The sequence below is a fragment of the Bubalus bubalis genome, chromosome 1 (assembly GCF_019923935.1).
Source record: "Bubalus bubalis isolate 160015118507 breed Murrah chromosome 1, NDDB_SH_1, whole genome shotgun sequence".
Classification (NCBI taxonomy): domain Eukaryota; kingdom Metazoa; phylum Chordata; class Mammalia; order Artiodactyla; family Bovidae; genus Bubalus; species Bubalus bubalis.
In genome coordinates, this window is record NC_059157.1 from 126,564,270 (window position 1) to 126,586,536 (window position 22,267).

The 22,267-nt window shown below is 42.2% G+C and overlaps 1 protein-coding gene across 2 annotated transcripts in view; it reads left to right on the forward strand.

Moving 5' to 3' along the window:
- The window catches only part of ETV5 (ETS variant transcription factor 5), a 60,505-nt gene that overhangs the window by 35,713 nt on the left and 2,525 nt on the right, over positions 1-22,267 (forward strand). For both annotated transcript variants that reach the window (XM_044943874.2, XM_006058626.4), the window contains exons 8-12: positions 6,182-6,441; positions 8,741-8,797; positions 13,609-13,677; positions 13,832-14,001; positions 18,689-18,790. In XM_044943874.2, coding sequence (XP_044799809.1) covers positions 6,182-6,441; positions 8,741-8,797; positions 13,609-13,677; positions 13,832-14,001; positions 18,689-18,790 — 658 coding nt within the window. The remainder of the gene's footprint in view (positions 1-6,181; positions 6,442-8,740; positions 8,798-13,608; positions 13,678-13,831; positions 14,002-18,688; positions 18,791-22,267) is intronic.

A 22,267-nucleotide genomic window follows, 5' to 3' on the forward strand; every position in this document is an offset into this window, starting at 1 on the left:
AAGAAAGGGTCTGTTGTCTGAATGGCCTGTTGAGAAGGTTCTCTCTGTGGTTGTGATCAATACTTCAGAGCTTAGAGGATGAGCTTACATGTTCTATAATTGTGATTTAATAGAAAACTACTTATTCCCTGAAGATGCTAAAGAGACATAATACATGCAGGTTTTTCTCTTCTCCTTTCTCTCAGGTCTACCCTAATTGTTCATTTTTGTCCTTCACATTTTGTAGTTTTTAGACAGGGAAGAACCTGACGGTGAGTCACACTTGTAGCCTGTCAGACACATCCCTTTCCATGCACTCCTGTTAACAGTGTGTTACGTGTGACAGCACAAATTCACTTTACTATCCGAAACTGAGTTTCATAGACGCTTAATGGAACCTTCAGCAGACTGAGTTGTGTACTTCTAGTCAGACATGACTTAGCAACTAAAAACAACCACAGTTCGAGTATGGGAAGTTTTTTGGGTTCTGCATCTTAAGAGGGCTCATTTTCTGCATTTCCTTATGTTTAAAATAGGGTTGTTTTTGTTTTACCTTTTATTAAGCTGAAGAAAATTTCCTTCTATCCCTAGTATGTTGGGTTTGGTTGTTTTTCTTTTTTAATATGAATACATGTTGAATCTTATCAAATGCTTCTTCTGCCTCTATTGAGATCAAATGAATAGCTCTCCTTTAATTTTTCTATGTAGCGAATTACACTGATTTTATATGAAACCAATCTTGTATTCTTGTGATAAACTGAACTTTGTTCTATATAATCATATATACATTGCTGGGCTAGGTTTTCCAACATGTATTTAGGACTCCTGCATCTGTATTTATGATTGAGAATGATATATAATTTCCCTTTCTTATATTATCCCTGTTGGGTTTTAGCATTGAGGTTATTCTCACCAGATGAGTAATGATATTTTCCTTTCTATATATTCCAAAATAGCTTGTGTGAAATTGGGGGTTTTTACTCCTTGAAATTTTGGAAGAATTTACCAGTACAGCCATTGGGGCCTGATATTTTCTTTGTGGGAAGATTTTTAATTACTGGTTCAGTATCCTCACCTTTTATGGTCTTGGTCTGGATTTCTGTTTAGTTGAGTGAATTTAACAAATTTTTCTAGGAATTTGTTTCACAAGTTTTAGAAATTGGCATATGGTGTTCCCTGGTGGCTCAGTGGTAAAGAATCCGCCTGCCAATGCAAGAGATGTGGGTTCGATCCCTGATCTGGGAGGATCCCACATGCCACAGAACAACTAAGCCCATGTGCGTTAAAAATGAAGAAGTAAAAATTGGCGTAAAGCTGTTCCTAATGTCAGCATGCTGCAGTCCATGGGGTCACAAAGAATCAGACGTGACTGAGCAACTGAACAAAAGTGCCCTTTTAACAACCTCTATAGCATCGTCTGTTTATCCATTTTTCATTTTTTATTCTATTTATCTAGACTGTGTTAGTCTTAGCAGGTTATATCACTTGTCTTTTCAGTAAATCAACTCTAGATTTGCTTGTTCTATTGGATACTTTCTATTTCATTGGTTTCTGCTCCTACTGAAATTTTCTATATTTTTTGCTTATTCTGTTTTAGCTTCTTTGGTTGGCTAACTTGTAGCTTCTTTATACTCTAAATACATGACCAAATAAGATTTCTCCCAAGGCTGGGGTGACCATACCTTCAGTTTTTCCTGGGTCACATAGCTTGTGAAAGTAATTCCTGATAGCTTTTCTTTTCACTCCCCAAAATACCCTGGTTACAAGTAATCGATTATTTGATCTCCCTACCAAGTCCTGGTTTAGGTATACCCAACAAGTTCTGACCTGTGGTATTTTGAAAATTCAGTTTCAACTATTTATTATTTCTTTAATCCTAGAGTTCTTCAAGTGTATATTTCTGAATTTCCAAACTTAAGTTTTCTAGCTGCCTGGACTGTATGATATTTAAATGTCATCAAGAAGGTATTTAAAAGCAATTATTGAAACAATTATATGAATAATATAGGCTCTGGAGTTGAACTGATTAACAGATCTGGAATTGAGTCCCATCTCTGCTACTTCCTATCTGTATGACCTCAGGGAGGCATTTAACTTTCCCAAGCTTTGGTTTCTTTATCTGAAAATGGAAGACTACTAGATACTTACCACATAGAATCATTGGGTGACTTAATCACAGTGGCATAGGGAAAGTACTCAAATGTTAGCTTCCATGACAATCTTGTTTTAAAAATCACTTTTATGTTCCATAAAGAAAACTACTAAAGGAATCTTCCTAAAATGCTATAGATACTATTACCTAGAAACTTTTAGCTCTTTGTTTAAAGTTTTAAAAATGTAAAGTTCTCTACCCCTAATCTTTTCATCTTTAGATTCATTAATGTTGTATACATAAAAAACTAATACTTTTACCATCTAATCTCCTGGGAAGATCTTGTATTTATATCACCTTCCACATTTGATCTTGAAAAATCAAATATCTAGGCCTTTAAAAGGCATACTTGGTTTCTCATCTCTGTGTTCTATCACAGTTTGGATGGGCCAATTTGAGTTTAATTGCCGACAGGCCTAACACAAAGTTCTGAGAGCTGTTTCAGAGCTCTTTGGTGGGCTTTTAGGGACAGCGTTTGGGTTTTCTTTTGCAACAGTGCCTGGCTCTTGGTATATGGCAGGAAAATAAATATTAATTGAAATTGGGTGGCACGATGCTACCTGGAATAAAAATCAGCATTCTCTTTTTGAGAAAGGAGACTAGAGGCTGTCTAGGTAGCAAGGGAACTCATGTCTGTGAAAGTCTCCCAGTTCCTTAAGATCTTCCCTACCATTTTGCATAATTTCTGAATTTAGCTTGTGGCAGGCTGTAGGGAGGAGGTTGGATCGTTGATGTTTGAGAGTAATGGTATCTAAGAACCTAGCAGTGTGCTGGGACCTTTTACATGGATTGTCTTATGTAACCTTTACAACAGATCTATGGGACAAGTAACCTGATTGTTCTTACTTCCCTGATGAGGAAACTGAGGTTCAGAGCAGTTATGTAACTAGCTTTGTGACCTTGGGTCAGTAAGTGATAAAGATCGGATTTCAGCCCAGGATGTGCCAACTTCGCAGCCAGAGCCTCTTTTACTGAGCTGTGCTGCTTTGCTGTCAATTTTTTCTTTGCTCTAACGGGAATATTAAGTGCATGGTGGTTGTTTTTTGGCCATTTTTCCATATCATTTCAGCTGGCCTTTGAACTGCTCACTCCTTCACTGGGCACCCAAAGCCACTGTGTAGCCTTCGTTGAATCCACACTTTTCTCCTTTTTTTCTCTAAGTATTGTGTTTACTCTGTGTTGGCAGCAGAAACCAAAAAGGAAATGCAGAAAAAGCATCTAACGGTTTTCATAATGTAAACCAAATGTTGGTAGCGTGGGTGAGCTCTTGGGAGGAAAGGCGCTATATAAATCTGACAAATAAATAAATAACTGGTTCTTTAAATAAATTGGCACTGAGAAAGCCTTAATCTGTAACCTATTGAATATAGGCTTGCTCAGTAGTCAGAAGTGTCCTTTTGCTCACCAACTGTGAGCTCATGATGGCCTGAGCTCTGTTGGGATAATGGGTGGGGGTAGAGGGTGGGGTGGCTAGTGGGGGGAGGAAGAGGTCTGTTAGGAACCAAGCCTTCCCTCCTTGGAAAATGATTGCCTGCCTCAGTAAACAGCAGGCATCTCTGTCGAAGCTGTACTATGTATACAACACATTCTCAGCTACTTCAAAAGGATTGCGGGAAGGGGGTTCAAATGAAGGTCAGTGGTTGAAGTGCAGAGTGTATTTTGAGGACAAAAACTGAATTACTTTACTAATCTCTGCAAATAAAAGCTGTTATCGGCAGCAAGCTCGGAGAGAAATCTTTCTTCCAAATATGCTGGTTTTATGACCTACCCTTAAGCTGCCCTTTGCAACAAACCAGGACAAGCCAATCCCAGTTGTAGAATGTGTTCCACAGATCCCAGGCCTGTAAGCTTCATACATCCTTAAAGTTATGCTGCAGGGAGGGGATGAAGGTTGCTGGCTGGTACCCACATGGAAGCACCTTTTCCTGAGGGCATCGGACGAGGCCAACTCTCGAGTTTCATTCTGGAAAGTGAGACGATGAGCTCTGAGTGGAAGTGAAGAGGTGGGCCTGCCAGCTGCACTGGCTCTGGTTACAGAGCGGAGTTGGTTCCGTGCCGTCTCAGAGCCATCAAGGAAGCGATTTGGGGAGGTCACCTTGGAAGGGGCTAGGAAGGTTGCAGAGGCAGGAGGGGGGAAACCGTGGACAGTGGGTGCCCTTGTTACTGTTCTTGCTGGCATAAGCTCTGGGTACTTTAATGAAAATAAGCCTAAAGAATATCTTTACTTTCCTGCCCACTTCAGAATTTTCTTTACAAAATTAGGTTTGCAGCCTGTTGCTGGTGCCTGTATTCTAAATATCAAGCCTAAACACAAGTTTCAGATTTATACTTCAAAGACCATGTGCAAGGCTTTCCTGAAACAGCAGTAACCTTGAAAATCAGCATGCCTGATTGCCAGTCCACAGTCACAGCGTTCAGTACCCCCTGATCCTTAGAGTTCATAAAACTTGTTTCAGTAATTTCATCAGGCAGATCCTGAGCTTTTGGTATAAAAGGATAAATGTATGTAAAATAGTTCGGGATCTTCCTGTTATAAAGGATCTTGTGGTACTGCTACTGGTAAGATAGTAAAGACTCAGAGAGCGAGCCCTGATTTAAAACGTTTTATTCTACACACGAATCTCTTCACTAAAATTTTAAATCTTGATATTCTAGAAATCTGTTGGCCCTTAGATGTCACAAATTGATTCAGATCAAGTTATTTGCTTCAAGCTATTGATAGGATTCAAACTAAAAGTAGAGAGTAAGACCTTATAGGCTTACATTGTTGATTTTTAGACTTATTTTTATTACTGATGAAGTTGAACTTTGTTTATGACTGTTTGCATTTCTTTAGTGATTTTCCTATTTGTGTTCTTTACCCATTTTTTTCTGTTGGCATGTCCATCTTTTATTAATTTCCCCCACCGCAATCTGTATTCTTTTATTCTATTGCTTTGCAACATTCTTGAGTTGGGGGTAGGTTTTCTTTCTATAGGCTACTAAGAATACAAAGCATGGCCCTTATATCAAACCGTATGAACATTGCTATAGCTGCTAGAGATTTTCAGTTTAATTTGAAGTCTTATTTCTCGTATTTTCTGACTATTACAGAATTATTCCCACAGTTTGTTTTTCTTTAGGTTTTGTTTCTGGTGTTTGACTTACAGAAATTTATGCAAGGATACATACCCATGTTTATCTTGATTTCTGCTATTGGTATGATATATAGAAAGGTTTTTCCTCCACCCCCCCCCAAGATTATTTTTTCTTCGTATATGTTTACTATCATGGTTTCACATTGAAATCTTTTTTTTTAATTTTATTTTATTTTTAAACTTTACATAATTGTATTAGTTTTGCCAAATATCAGAATGACTCCGCCACAGGTATACATGTGTTCCCCATCCTGAACCCTCCTCCCTCCTCCCTCCCCATTCCATCCCTCTGGGTCGTCCCAGTGCACATTGAAATCTTTATATAAAATTTATTTTGGCATATGGTATAAAACAGGACTTTCCAAGTCCTAAACATTTTATCTTTAATTAGATCTGTTGCTCAGAAAAGTTTTAAGTTTTGTTGTATAGCCTACACATTTTGTGGTTTTTCTTAGGGATTTTGTTTTTGATTGCTGTTACATATGGCTTTTTTTTTTTTTTTAGAACTATGTTTTCTAACTGGTTAATTTCTGGTTAAATACTCTTTGGTCTTTAAAAATTCTGTCTACAGATGAGCAAATGAATCAATGAACAAACATAATCTAATGTTAGTGGTATTTGCAAATAGTTGGTTTTATATATTCAGATACATAATCTGGCTCAACTATACACATAGACTGTGCATAAAGTAAACGTGCACAGAAAATAAACCATGATGTAGTAATTTTTTTTTTTTTTTGGCCAGTCCCTGACTCACGAGGTTTAAAATGTGTGATATAATTTTGGGGAAAAGGATGAAATATCCAGAACTAAGCATTAATGAGTACTTTGAATTTGTAATCCTCAATGCTAAAATCATAGTAGATATTCATCCTATATTTACTTAAACAGTGTAACTACTTTCTTCTTGCAGATTTCAGAGACAGCTGTCTGAACCCTGCCACCCATTCCCTCCTCAGTCAGGAGTTCCTGGAGATAATCGCCCTAATTACCACCGGCAAATGTCAGAACCTATTGTTCCTGCAGCTCCCCCACCCCCTCAGGGATTCAAACAAGAATACCATGACCCACTCTATGAACATGGGGTCCCAGGCATGCCTGGTCCCCCAGCACATGGGTTCCAGTCACCAATGGGAATCAAGCAGGAGCCCCGGGATTACTGCGTTGATTCAGGTGAGCAAAACATCATACGATTCTTTTCTTCATCATCTCATTCATTTGTCTGGTTGTTACTGAGTGCCTTCTGTATGCAGGGCTTTGGGGACTAGTTTTCTAAAATTTGCCCTCAAAGAAGTTAGGAGCTACTAAAGCAAACATGTTTATGCATAACTTAATACAAAAAAGAAAAGTCATGCAAATGGTAGGAAGCACAATAGACATTCAGATGTCATGCAGAGTATACCTGAGTCCATACCTGAAGATTGCTGGCACCCAGCCTTCAGTTCAGTCGCTCAGTCGCGTCCAAGTCTTTGCAACCCCATGAACCGCAGCACACCAGGCCTCCCTGTCCATCACCAACTCCTGGAGTCCACCCAAACCCGTGTCCATTGAGTCAGTGATGCCATCCAACCATCTCATCCTCTGTCATCCCCTTCTCCTCCTGCCCTCAATCTTTCCCAGCATCAGGGTCTTTTCAGAGGAGTCAGCTCTTCGCATCAGGTGGCCAAAGTATTGGAGTTTCAGCTTCAACATCAGTCTTTCCAATGAACACCCAGGACTGATCTCCTTTAGGATGGACTGGTTGGATCTCTTTGCAGTCCAAGGGACTCTGAAGAGTCTTCTCCAACACCACAGTTCAGAAGCATCAATTCTTCTGTGCTCAGCTTTCTTTATAGTCCAACTCTCTCATCCATACATAACTACTGGAAAAACCATAGCCTTAACTAGACGGACCTTTGTTGGCAAAGTAATGTCTCTGCTTTTTAATATACTGTCTAGGTTGGTTATAACTTTCCTTCCAAGGAGTAAGCGTCTTTTAATTTCATGGCTGCAATGACCATCTGCAGTGATTTTGGAGCCCAGAAAAATAAAGTCAGCCACTGTTTCCCCATCTATTTGCTATCAAGTGGTGGGACCGGATGCCATGATCTTCGTTTTCTGAATGTTGAGCTTTAAGACAACTTTTTCACTCTCCTCTTCCACTTTCATCAAGAGGCTCTTTAGTTCTTCACTCTGCCATAAGGGTGGTGTCATCTGCATATCTGAGGCTATTGATATTTCTCCCAGCAATCTTGATTCCAGCTTGTGCTTCCTCCAGCCCAGCGTTTCTCATGATGCCCTTTAAGGCCTGTTATCTTAAAGTCACTGGACAAAGGATATTTCTGCATGTTAGTCCTGCCTCTAGTTTTGTGACCTTTTTTGAATACAGTGACCCATTGAACTCCCAATATAAGTATAGGAGAGTCCACACGTAGGACGGGACTCTATTGTTGAATAGTGTTCTGAGAAAGTATCTGGTTTGTCATGGCTGTATGGGATCTGGGTATGCCATGGAAAAGTTTGTCCTGTTGGTTGCTTCATAGGAGTCACTACTCTGTTGCAATACTTTCATCTGGGAAAATTCCTGTGTCCTTCAGCTGCCAGTGTACACAGGGAGAGGTGTAACATCTTCAAACACCTATTGTTTGCTTTTGGGCTTCTTGTCTAGAAAGTTAAACACAAAGTACCAGCTGTCTTTGGGGGTCCTCTTTACTCCCACCCACACATTCACTGATTACCCGTCTTGTAGGCCAAGCTTATCAAATGAGATCATTAATGGAAAGAGTGGGAATTTGCAGCTTGCACGTTTAGAAACTCTTTCCTCTTCTTTCAGTTAAGCTCAGTCGCTCATTCATGTCCGATTCTTTGTGACCCCATGAATTGCAGCACGCCAGGCCTCCCTGTCCATCACCAACTCCCGGAGTTCACTCAAACTCACATCCATCGAGTCAGTGATGCCATCCAGCCATCTCATCCTCTGTCGTCCCCTTCTCCTCCTGCCCCCAATCCCTCCCAGCATCAGAGTCTTTTCCAATGAGTCAACTCTTCACATGAGGTGGCCAAAGTATTGGAGTTTCAGCTTTAGCATCATTCCTTCCAAAGAACACCCAGGACTGATCTCCTTTAGGATGGACTGGTTGGATTTCCTTGCAGTCCAAGGGACTCTCAAGAGTCTTCTCCAACACCACAGTTCAAAAGCATCAATTCTTCAGTGCTCAGCTTTCTTCACAGTCCAACTTTCACATCCATACATGACCACAGGAAAAACCATAGCCTTAACTAGACAGACCTTTGTTGGCAAAGTAATGTCTCTGCTTCCTCTTATTTCCCCTTATTTTAGATTTTTTTTTAGTGGGGGGGTGCAAAAAATGGGTGGTATGCCTTTCCCAAAACAAGGCCAGAAAGACATGACCTCAGGGCTGGAGGTTTAAGGGCTTTCCCTCTGCCAGTTTCAGCTGCAGAGACCATTGACAGAAGTGTGTTTCTCTTTCAGAAGTGCCTAACTGCCAGTCCTACATGAGAGGGGGCTACTTCTCCGGTAGCCATGAAGGTAAGTAACTCTTTAAGAAATCATAATACTCAAGGAAGCCCAAAGTGGCTCAGTTTCCAAGCTAAGATTTGAGATCATAGTTCAAACCTTCCTTAGCTCGTGAACACAAGCGCTCACTGATTGTGATCCCCAGTCATCTCGGACACAGAGTTTGAGGCACGCCCCTGACCTGTGAGGGCTGCCATCCTTTTCGGTAGTAATGACCCTAACTTTTAAGAAAGAAGTGAACTGCCTGGTTTCTACTTTTCCACGCAAGGAGGCCATACAGCTGTAGATAACGCTACCTAAACTGGAACTTAGGAACCCCGTCATGACCTTCAGGACTTCTTTTAAACATTCAAACAGGGAAGTCTTTCTTTCTTAGAACGGTTCCTCAGAAGTATGTCTTATTTCCTATCATGCACATCTCTGTAAGTGTCGAGAGCGGTGTGATTCTCCAAACCTGCAGCATCAGCTTCACCTGGGACTTGCTAGACATAGAGATTTTCAGGCCCCACTCCAGACCTACTGAATCAGTCTCTAGGGGTAGGGCCCAGCTCTGTATTCCAACAGGCCCTCCAGGCAACCATGATGCACCCTCACATTCAGTTCAGTTCAGTCGCTCCGTCATGTCCGACTCTTCACAACCCCATGAATCACAGCACGCCAGGCCTCCCTGTCATCACCAACTCCCAGAGTTCACTCAAACTCACATCCATCGAGTCAGTGATGCCATCCAGCCATCTCATCCTCTGTCGTCCCCTTCTCCTCCTGCCCCCAATCCCTCCCAGCATCAGGGTCTTTTCCAGTGAGTCAACTCTTCACATGAGTTGGCCAAAGTATTGGAGTTCCAGCTTTAGCATCAGTCCTTCCAATGAACACCCAGGGCTGATCTCCTTTAGAATGGACTGGTTGGATCTCCTTGGAGTCCAAGGGACTCTCAAGAGTCTTCTCCAACACCACAGTTCAAAAGCATCAATTCTTCAGTGCTCAGCCTTCTTCAACAGACCAACTCTCACATCCATACAAAACCACTGGAAAAACCATAGCCTTGACTAGACAGACCTTTGTTGGCAAAGTAATGTCTCTGCTTTTGAATATGCTATCTAGGTTGGTCATAACTTTCCTTCCAAGGAGCAAGCGTCTTTTAATTTCATGAGAGAACTACTAGAGTTGTAAGGCTTAGGTTTGGCTACACGTTAGAATCACCTGTGTGCATATTGCTCAGTCCCTAAGTTATGTCTGACTCTGCAACCCCATGGACTCTAGCCCACCAGACTCCTCTGTCCAAGGAATTCTCCAGGCAAGGATACTGGAGTGGGTTGCTATTTCCTCCTTTAGGGGATCTTCCCGAGCCAGGGATCAAACCCACATCTCTTGCATCTTCTGCTTTGATAGGCAGGTTCTTGACTGCTGAGCTACCTGGGAATCCCTAGAATCACCTGGGGAGCTGTTAAAACTTCTGGCGTCCAGGCTTTACCCAGAGCAACTAAATCAGAAATTCTAGGATGGGGCTCGGGCGTTAGTAGTTTGTGAATCTCCCTGGGCGGTTCTGTTGTGTTCAAGGATGACAACCACTGTTCTAGAGTTTTAGAGCTAGTTTGAAAGAGCTGGTAAATCAGCACTAGCTGGTTATTATGAGTGATTTGGTTCACAAGAGTGATTTCTATGGGTGGCTGTCTCCCAATGACTTGGTTGGAAGGGAGACCAAGTGTGGCTGCCACGTGCACCCAGGGATATTCTGAGTGAGTGTCCAGCCCTGGGAAGGAAGGGTTGTCTACTGGACCTCTGTGATGGGCACACATGTGTAGTAGGGCTCTCTTCCAGGTTCCCAAATGTTTCTGCAGCAGTTGATGTCTGCAGCAGGTGAACTAGGAAAGAGGAAAACACTTTGCATAACTACAACATTTAAAGAGGCGCATGCTCTTAAAGGAAATACTTTTAGTAAGGTACTGGGGCTGCTTACTACACACAGAATATCTGGCAAGCTTGTGTTTTCCCCCACTTCTTCCCTGAATCAAAGTAGTTAGTTTCAAAGATATCTGCATTCTTAATTACTCTAAATTACTCTGACACAGTTTTTCTCTCCTTATCCAGGCTTGACCACAGATGCCCGTGAAAGTTAGTGAGACAAGTGTCTCTGATTGGCATCTGTGATGACTAAGATAGCCATCCTGCCTTAGCATTCACCTGGAATCTTTACATACTATTTTGAATCTTTCATTTCCACTTTGCCCCTCAAGCAGGTTCTTCCTTCCTGCCACCTTTGAGTGATTAGATGGTTGTGACCACAACTGATGGCAACTGCTGTGCAAATGCAACTGACAAATTCACTTAAACCAACAGCATCTTCCAGATGTTTTAGAGAACCACAAGTGGCAATGACTAGAAACCGCAAAATATACCAGAACGATACTCATGGGCAGGGCTTCATCTGATTAGTTTGAAAACCAAACCTAGAATTTAATCTAGGTTTACATTTTTTCCCCTATATACTGTGAGTGTATTATGCTCAAAGAAAAGCTCTAAATATAAGATAGCAATTTTGGCAGGTGTGTAAACTTTGTAGTTTACTTTTGACTTTATATTAAGGCTGTTAAAACATCAGAGTAGCAAAATTCATGTAGAAAATCAGGAAATACATAGCTTCCCAACAGCCAAGGCAGTAAATATGAAGCATGATGGATTATGCAATTCTTAATATACATTGTGACAGTTTGTTGTAAGTCAGTTTCCTAGTCCCAAACTGGAAAATTATAGGAGTCCCTGAGAAGTTAGCATTGCATTCTTAAATCTTTTAATGGAAAACTGTAGATTCCTTCATATTTATTCCAGTAGTTATAGAGCACTTACATACTAGGTGCAGTAAGGATGCTAAGATATTCAGAATATGGTCCTTACCCTCTAGAAACTTAGAATTCCATGACAGAATAAGGTAAGTGCTAATAAGAGATTAACTGTAGAGATTTATCATAATGTGCAAGTCCTTACTGTCTTGATTTCTTTTAACTATCCTGCATTGCACACCTATGACTGGGAGCTATTCTTAAGCTCTCTGTTGTAAGGATAAATCAGTCAATGAACAGAATATATATCAACTCATTAAACTCTCACTAACAAGCCTGTAAGGTAAGAATTATCTTCCAAATCCTTAGATGAGAAAAACGGAGCACTGAGAGATTAATCTGTTCTAGGCCACACAGTTAACCTAGGTCCAGTCAGTCTGGCTTCAGGGCCCATGCTCTTCACATTACACCATGTTTTGGGGTTTTTGTTTTTTTTTTTTTGCCTACTTTGTCATCTGTCTCCACTAGTTGGGATGCAAGCTCCATTAGAGCAAGCACCCAGTCTACCCTCTTCTCTAGCACAAACATGTGCCCAGCATAAATATCTATTGGATTACATAAAAATATACTTCTTTGTAGTTAAGCAGAGAAAAAAATGCTTGGGGCTGAGGAAACAAAATGAATAATACGAAACCTGAAAACAATCCGTTTCCAAGTTGGGCAGTGTTTTCCCAACCCCAGGCCTCTTTAAAATTGTGCTGATCCTGCCAAGAAGAACTTGATCCAAGCTGATTGTAATGAACAGATTATTTCTTGGAGCCTTTACCAGGGAGTTTAAGTCATAGAAAATCCCTCTCAAAAATCTAGTGCTCATTCTTCACTGCAAATGGCCTCCCCTGCCTGCCGGGACCGCATACTTGACACTCATAAGCCTAGTCCACATGCCAGACGAGTTGACCGGAGAACTGAGCGTGGGGAGTACCGCCATGCAAACAGGAGCTCCTGGTGCGTCCTCTTGAGAAGCATGTGGTTAGAAGGGAGTACACAGGGATGCTCACCCCTGAAATAGGCTGGACCCCAAGCAAGGGTGTGGTCCCACCATGCCTGTCTATTAACTGGCTTTGCTCTGAGCTGCTGGCCTCGTCAGGGTGCCTGCTGACCTGGTAGTCAGCACTGAAACCCGTATTAGGGGTTAGTGGGTTTACTTTTTTGGCCCTATCATGTGGCATAGTTCCCCAATGAGACTGAACCGGTGCCCCCTGCATTGGGAGCCTGGAGTCCTAACCACAGGACCACCAGGAAAGTCCCAGATTAGTGGGTTTAGAATGCCAAGCCATCATCCTTCCTTCTCCTGGACACCTTCCACTTTTTGCCCTGCCTTCCTTTCATTTCCACTTAACATATGTTGTTGGCCCAGTCAGTTCCCCTCTTTTCTTAACAATGCAGTAAGTGTTACTGCTGGAATATCTCTTCATATTCCTTTCACAGTGTCTGGAGGTGATGATCCCTCCAACTTACCTTTCAAATTATTGTTTGTCACAGTCTTTACTCATTTGGCATCATTTTCTACCTTCCAAGCTCTTTCATAATTGAATGAAGTGTGTGGGCAGCATGGACAAGCTGTACGAAAGATGGAAATTAATATTTGCTAAAAGGGAAACGGCAAGACCACATATAGGTCAATTAGATCCCCCCCAGTGAGGCCAGCTAAAATAGATGAGATATCATTTCAGATATAAAGGCTTAGTCACTGATCCATGCAGACCTCAGGAGTAAGATGTGCAGGAACGTTCTGGTGATTCAGTGCCTCCCTGCAGTCTCGGCTCTAATAGCAGGAATCGATGCCGTTCTGACTGCAAAGCGGGCAATTGCATCAGAACACAAACACCTAGGTTCTTGTGAAGTTCTCTCGCAAATTCAGTCTGGCATAGATACAGCAGTTCATTGGACTGAGGACCTGAAATGGTAGAAAATTCTGTTTTAGTCCTTCAGAGTTTTCATAGCAGAGATTCATGTTAAGCAACATCTTTCTAAATTCTCTTTCAGGTTTTTCATATGAGAAGGATCCCCGGTTGTACTTTGACGACACTTGTGTCGTTCCCGAGAGACTGGAAGGTAAGTAGCCCCATCTGGTTTGGTGCAAAGCTGGAATTCTTACCGTGTCAGAGCACCTTCATCAGTCGTCTTGATGCCAGGTTGGCGACATTTGCCCAAATCAGGTGAGAAACTTGAGACTAAAGTACCGCATATGTATCTTTATCCCAAACAGGCAAAGTGAAACAAGAGCCCACCATGTATCGGGAGGGGCCCCCTTACCAGAGGCGAGGTTCCCTTCAGCTGTGGCAGTTCCTGGTTACCCTTCTTGACGACCCAGCCAACGCCCACTTCATTGCCTGGACAGGCCGAGGCATGGAATTCAAGCTGATAGAACCCGAAGAGGTAAGCACTGGGTGCTGATTTTTGATTTGTTGATGTTTGTTCCTATTTAGTTCTCCATCTAGCCTTTATTACTGTGTCAGATATGCTCTTCTCATTCAGATTCTGGCCTGGCCAATGGGCTTGACAGTGCGTTTTCTATTAATGGGACAGGCAAAGTTCTCCACTGCAAAATATGTAAAAAGTATTAGTAACCCTTCTGCAAACTCTGGGGAGGGAGGCCATGAAGACTTACATTCTAAAAGGGTCTGCTTTCTCTCTTGGAAAGTCTTTCAAGTGTTCTTTCAGTGATACCAACTCTTTTGGTGCAAGCCCTCATATGACACAAGCCCTGTGTCAGAGATTATGTGAACAGATTGTAAGACATTTTTGGTAATATAGGTTGCAACCATCCTATGGTGTATTTAAAATGGCTCTAGAGAAATAACATTATCAGAGATGAGTCAATCTCAATCTCAGAAACCTAGTGTTTTGTTTTGTTTTCATGTAATATCACAGGAGCTTCCCTGGTGGCTCAGTGGTAAAGAATCTACCTGCCAGTGCAGGAGACACAGGTTCAATACCTGGTCTGGGAAATCCCCACATGCCGCAGAGCAACTAAGCTCTGTGCACAAGTACTGAGCCTGTACTCAAGAGTCAGCCATAACTGCTGAGCCCACAGGCCGAAACTACTGAAGCCCGAGCACTCGAGAGCCTGTGCTCCGCAAAAGAGAATCCCCCGCAGTGAGAAGCCCAAGCACTGGAACTAGAGTCGCCCCTGCTCACCTCCGCTAGAGAAAAACTGGTGCAGCAATGAAGACCCAGCACAGCAAAAACAAAAAAGTTAATGTCATCAGATTCTTACTATCTCTTTTTTAAAGTACCACAATGAGATAGCAAACCTTCCTTATTTTGTTAATAGAAAAAATCTCCCTTATTTTGTTAATAGAAAAAAACATTGTTACAATCTTTTTGCCCAGATTGACAGAAAGGCCAGTGGACAGAACCAATGCCATTTCTTCAAAGGAGAGGACACATCATAGAATCTCCCCTTTCCTAAATATCACAAAGCAAATTAAGTCAGGCTCTGGGCTTGCCATTATTTCAAAGGGGTTGATTTTTGTTTGATTTAGAATCTAGAGGTTAGAAATGGAAAAGAAATAACTTCCCTGAAAGTCTGACATATGCTTCTTTTGGTAGCATATACTTGAGCGTTACACATTAAGCCAGCAGAACAAAAAGGTATCTTTGGGTTGGTGTGATTAGAATGAGACAATGCTCTCAAAGGCCTCTGAACAGGAACTGCGGTTGTAGATGTTCAGTCAGTTCCAGGGCTCACTTTAGTACACCCAAGGGGACAGGTGTGCATGGGGGTTGACGGCAGGAAATTGGAGGGAGAAAATGGCCTGAAAGTTAAGATGAGCAAAGGAGAATGTGTGAATTGGAGGCTTAAGGAGAATCCTGACTGGTAGAGGAAGGCAGGCTTCATTAAAGGCCGTTAGAGAAGATATACTTATGTACATACATATACAATTTCTGTTAAGACTTGTTCTACCTTCAAAGCCAAAGTTTGGTACTGCTGTGTTCTCCTGAGGGTGTCTTTTGGCTAAGTCATGTAGAAATGGAGCCATGTTTCTGGCCACACGGAAAAGCATCCACCCCACATTCTTTTCTTCATAATGTGGCCTGGTTTGTATGAGGCTTGAGGAAAGCATGTCGCCCAGACTCACTGAGGCTTTTTGAAAGTCAAGTCTGTCATGTGAGCAGCCCTTTTTGATTTATCTCATTTCACAAAAAGGAGCTTTTAAGACTTTTTTGCCACTGCCTTGGGCCTAAGCAGAGGCTGTACAGCTGCAGGTAAACCTGGTTACGACCCTTTGTAAAGCTGTTATTGAATATGTTGCTCTCCAACCAGTGGTAAAGAAAATGATGAACAGATGGCAAAGGACCCCGGCTTTCTTAAAGAAACTAATGCTAATCCAGAATGCTCACATAAATGCCAAGCTGCCCAGTCACAGGGGAGTCTCCTGGTGGCCTTGCACCTCTCTTAGCTGATTAAACAGCTCTGTTTCTTCAGAAAGTACTTCTTGCCACCGCAGCTTGAAATCCCCGAGCATTCCATGAACTCTGAAATATTCCATTCCCTTAACCCCAGGATCAGCTCTGTTCCAGTGTGCACTTTGGCCCCAGGACATGCAGCACTTTTTTCCCCACTCTCTAATCCTTGTATAACTTGGCAGGCCCTCCTCTTGGTAGTGTCAAGAAGATACCAACTCCTCGAAAAATGCTGTAAGAAGTTGTCATGGGGGGAGCTTGAAGGGTGAAGCGGAGGAGGAAGCTGTTTGGGACGTAATTGTAGGCAGCTGTGTGGCTGAGTAGTGCACTCTGGGTAATTATCCATAATATCCATTACACTGTGCATGGAAATTGTGGTTTTAGAACTGCGTTTTGGCAGGCCCCCTAATCAAATGTCTTTTGATAGTCATCCAGCTTAGCACCCTCTCAATTATGACTGACTCGGCTTTAATCTGGAGCCATTTTAACTGTGAATCTGCATTAATGAATATTTTGGGGGGTAGGGTTGTTTGTTGAACATGTGGCAGATAACTGATGCCATCGGGAGGTTTAAAAGGACGTGCTGCTTAGAAAGAGCCGCTCCCTGTGCTGTGGCTGCGCTCTTACAAAGAGAGGAAGAGAGATGTGAGTTTGGGTTTTTGTTTTGTTTTTAACTCCTTCGGCCTCCATCCTCAAGATGCTATCAAAGTAACAAATGTGAAAGAGGAAGGAAAGAAGGAGCTGGCAGCAAGCTATTGCCTGCTCCCTCCACCCCCCCAAAAATGGGGCAGCCGTTATTCCCAGCTGCTCTGCAGTTGTGCCGCATCATGATTACTGCATTAGGAGCAGCCCCAGTGAGGGCTACTGAATCACAGGGCCCTGGCCCAAGAGGATGAGTCAGTAACTATGGCCACCAGAGCTGCTTTGAAGTCGACACATATACAAAACCTGTCTCCAGTACAGCTACTGCATATGCAAGTGACAGCAAAGAAAGGTCATGGCTGAAGTTAAATAGTCAAGAACTGTTTTCCACCATTGCAATACAGTCAAATGTGAGGCTGGGCCTCTTTTAAGGGTTCCTGCATCACTTGTGGCCAACAGCAGTTCAATAATACCTTCATGGTGTTATTTCTTTTGGGAAAAAAAAAAAAAAAAAAAAAGGACATGTATTGATTTACCAGCTTTTCTTTCTTACCACTATTTCTATTGGCTTAAACTGTTTTTCTCTAAACAGGGGATATGTTTTTGCTTAATTTTGCCTTTTTGGTCATTTCAAAGAGTTGAATGGGTGCAATATGGAGAAAGGCAGAGAACCAGGGTATCGTGTGCTGTGGGGCATGCAGCAAATGAATGGAAATTTAACCTTCACATAGTTTCTTACAAGGGAAAAGGGAATCATGACTGTTGAATTTTTGTAATATAATTAGGACAGATGCACTTCTTCCTTATCAGATCATTTCTGATATTTATTAAAGGTCATCTTGAATCCTGAGTTGAGATGTTGCTTTCATTCTGCCCCAAATACTTTTGAATAATACTTTAAGTGAAATGTGGCTTTATGATCCACTTTTCCATTTGCAACCCACTCCAGTATTCTTGCCTGGAGAATCCCATGGACAGAGGAGCTTTGTGGGCTACAGTCCACGGGTCGCAAAGAGTCAGACACGACTGAGCAACTTCACTTTCACTTTCCATTTGCAGTCTCCCTACTTCTCATTCCATGTTTACCTTTTTTTTTAAATGAATGTAGTTATTTTGGTTAAGTTTCCAAAACTGACCCAGAATGTTCCAAATATGATCGCTGGTTTGCATGCATTTAAAGGCCTCATATTTCCAAGGTTAATCTGCCTTGACAGTCATCCTTATACATAGGGCTTGGGATGTTGGATACTTGAGCAGAGTTGCTTGACTGTCTTGCTGAGCTCCACTAGTAAGTGTTCTTGCTTTAAGGCTTCTTTGCCCCGAGTTCCAATTACATCCCCCATCACTGCACCTCAGGTGGATCGGGTTAGATATAATGCACTTCACAACTATTTGGGAAGCCATGTTAATTTTTCATTAAATGGATAATGGTGCTACATGTTTTAATGTCCATTCTGCAAGTCCACTGGGAGCAGGGGATTGGATGGCAGCAGGCTGAAATGATCTGATTCCCTTTTACTCCATGAGCTGCAATACGTAAACATCTCCCAGCCCCTCTCCAATCTTATTAGAATTGAACTTTTGCTCTGCTGGCCCATTAGCAACTCACTAGTGTGTTTCTAATGTTTCAGGAATGACCATTCTAATTATTCCTTATTGACTGCTACAGAAACCATAGCACTTAATGGCAACATGTTAATGGTCTATGGGTATTGGTCAATAATTCATATGTGGAGAAACAGTAGAGAGCCTGCTTCCTCTGGGATGCTAGCCAAGCCCTCTGCAATCTTAAAATACTAGGATTCTTCCACCTCCAGGTCTCACCTCTTAGCATCTATGACTGAATCATCACCTTTGTTGAATATTGGTCTTAAGGGAATTAAGTGCTTTTCCATTCAGGTCAGAGAAATGGATCACTGACCAGAGCAGTTGGGTTCTAGAACGCTCTCCTGGGATTGGGAGGAAACCCACTAGACCCAAGGAATGAGTTTCCATTGCTTTCCTGTCTCTTCAGGTCGCTCGGCGTTGGGGCATTCAGAAGAACCGGCCAGCCATGAACTATGACAAGCTCAGCCGATCTCTACGCTATTACTATGAAAAGGGCATCATGCAGAAGGTGAACAATTATGAGAGACAATTAAGATCACTCTCAGAGAAACTGTCCAGGGCTTCTGTAATAAGACTAATGGCTTAGAGGAAATGTTAGCTTCATAATTCTGTGGTAGGAAAAATCTTGGAAAAATGAGTTTAAATGTGATACAAAGAGCACCTTTAATACTCTCGGGTACCTGAAAACCAGAGGTTGTGGAAGACTCTGTAGGAAAATTAGCCTCCTCTGCTTTATTTAGAGAAATAAACCATCTCTACTTACAGAAATGTCCAGATAGGACTTCCCTGGTGGTCCAGTGATTAAGAATCCACCTGCCAATGCAGGGGACAAGTGCTCGATCCCTGGTTCAGGAAGATTCCACATGCTGTGGGGCAACTAAGCCCCTCCGCCTAGAGCCCATGCTCTGCAGCAATGAGAAGCCACTACAATGAGTAGCCCCCCACCCTGCCGCAACTAGAAAAAACCTGCATACAGCAACAGAGACCCAGTGCAGCCAAAGAAAAATATTTTTTAATTGTCCAGATACTTAGGCCAACTATTACATCCATAAAGGAGCCAGGGAGAGAATCAACTTAAAGGTCTCTGCTCCCACAAGAGCTTAGTTGAAGTCTTTAGTTGTTAAGACACCAAGACCTCCAAATATGTTGGTTTAATACTCTTAAGTGTTAGGACTAAGAAAATCTTCTTCAAAAACTGGAAACTACAAGTTAAAAAGCCAAGATTTGCAAAATGGGAGCAGAATCGCCTGATAACAAGTTGCAGAATAAAGGATGAAGCATATTTTGAGGAAGCCAGAACAAAATCCTTATTGTGATAGGTGGTGAAAGACCAAAATCTTAAAAGCCGTGTATAAGCAGAAGATGAAGACGGCAAATCTTTGGTTTTTCTTAACCAGATTTTATACTGTACTGTTACCCAGATTCTAGCACTTATACATTTAGGCAGTCTTTACATGGTAGATGCACTCAGAATTACATGGTCATTGTTGCTGAGAACTTGTGCTAAAACCAGGCTTATCTTCTCATAGGCAGGTGGTAGTATGACCCCATATTCCTCTCATCTCCTTAAATTATTAAAACTTTTCATGCATGGTCTTCTGGATAAAACTCAGACTTTCATGCTTCGTACAGGCTCTAAGGCACCATCCAACCATCATTTCCTCACTTGCACTTGTCTGCTTCCACTACCACAGCCATCTGTCTCTTAATATGTATTGTTTGGTAAACAAACACTATCAGTCATGTAAGTTATTGAGCGTATTATAAAATGAAAAAACACCTATTAAACTACCATCCTACTTAAGAACATTCCTAACACCTTCATTACCTGGCCAGCTCCTACTTGTTTATCAATCACCTCTTTACTCCAAGAATCTGAAGTTCTCAAGCTGAGTTACATGGTCCCATCTGCATCTGAGACCACCTGCGTTCATCTCCATCACTTCCCTACTCACTGTATTGCAAATCACTCCCTGGCTTGTCAGTATCTGCCACAGGAATATCACCTCCTTTAGGGCAAAATTGAGAATTCGACTTCAGTGCTTGGCATGGTTAATACTCTAAAATGGGTTATCACCCCACCCTACCTATTCACCCCCTTTTTTTAAGTACAATTCAATATGGTTTTAATATGTATGCAGAGTAGTACAACTGTCACTCACAATCAGTTTTAGAACATTTTGTTGTTCAGTTGCTAAGTCGTGTCTGACTCTGCAACCCCATGGACTGTAGGCCCACCAGGCTCCTCTGTCCATATGGTTTTCCAGGCAAGAATGCTGGAGTGGGTTGCCATTTCCCTCTAGAGGGGATCTTCCCAGATCAGAGATTGAACCCATGTCTCCTGCACTGGCAGGCGGATTCCTGACCACTAAGCCACCAGGGAAGCCCATTAGAACAATTTATCACCCTAAAAAGAAACCCTGAACCCATTAGCAGTACTACCCCTGCAGTGCAAGCTTCACACATTCTCCCCATTCAGTGTTAACACTACCAGGTACAATTCTAAACTTAGGAAGGAGGGCCAGTAGAAAAGAAACCACTGGCTTTGTGGTTCCTAAATACAGACCCAATCCAAGGGAATGTAACCAAGACAGTTAACTTGAACTATCAGCAATGAATTGCACCTATGAACTTCCTAGGTTTTCGAAGAAAGAAGAAGAGAACTCTGAGAATTAAGCATAAAATAGTACAGAGGAAGGCATAGAAATGAGACTTGGGTAGGCTCAGATCCTAACACTCCTATTTATGCTTTAAGGGAAGTCAACCTTTCAAAGCCTGTCTCCAATGAAAGTGTAGCTAATAATTCTTGATCTGATCTCAAAGGGGTAATATATATGTGAAAATGCCCTAGAAATAGTAACATGCTATCCAGTGTAAGAGATCATTGCTTTATTATGTGACCTGTAAGAAATGAAAACTAAATGAAAGGGGAGTGGTAGCATACTGATCCGGGGAGGGACTCGGAAAAGCATTAGTTCCATACCCTCAGGTTTCGAAAGGGAAAACTGGGATTCATCGAGATTGAGACTTGCTAGTGACCAAGCCGGAGAAGGCAATGGCAAGCCACTCCAGTACTCGTGCCCAGCAAATCCCATGGACGGAGGAGCCTGGTGGGCTGCAGTCCATAGGGTCGCTAGGAGTCAGACACGACTGAGCGACTTCACTTTCACTTTTGACCTTCATGCATTGGAGAAGGAAATGGCAACCCACTCCAGTGTTCTTGCCTGGAGAATCCCAGGGAGCGGGGAGGCTGGTGGGCTGCCGTCTCTAGGGTCGCACAGAGTTGGACACGCCTGAAGCGACTTAGCAGCAGCAGCAGCAGTGACCAAGCCAGGGCTAGAAGCCATTCGCTCAACTTTCAAAGCTAGCATTACCATCACTGTATCCTCCTGCCTATCTCTTCCACATGTGAGCTGACTCTGGCTGAGGAACCAGAGATTTAACAGTAAACTGGCTTTTAAAAAAAACCCAAATAGGAATGAGTGATTGTATACACCTGCCACCCTTAATCAAGACTAGTTGGTTCAAGTAATGTTATAATGCATAAAATTCATATAAAGGTAGTTTGCAATTCCTTCAGTGTAGCAAAACCATGACATTAGTCATTTTCAACTGCAGGTAAGCCAAAAAGCAGTTCTATTTGGTTTGGGAACAAGCTGATAAAATCCCACATAGCTTCTGAATTCCTAGTCCTGTGGGACAACAAAGCTGTCCTGTGAAGACTGTAAACTTGAGGAAGCTGAACACATGGGCTGACTCCTGCATCTTTCAATCCTTGTGAGGATGTTCTTTTAAGAAGAACCTGAGTTTGATATTCATATATTCTTTTCAGCTGCTAAGCTGTGGTGTCAAAACACTTAGCAGGTAACACGTACCCATGATTTATCAAAATAAATCGAAGAATTTGGATAATCAACTACCATTGAGCCTCTGGTCCCAGGCTGCCCAAGAGCTTGGTGGCTTAATCTCATTCTTCCCTTAGTGC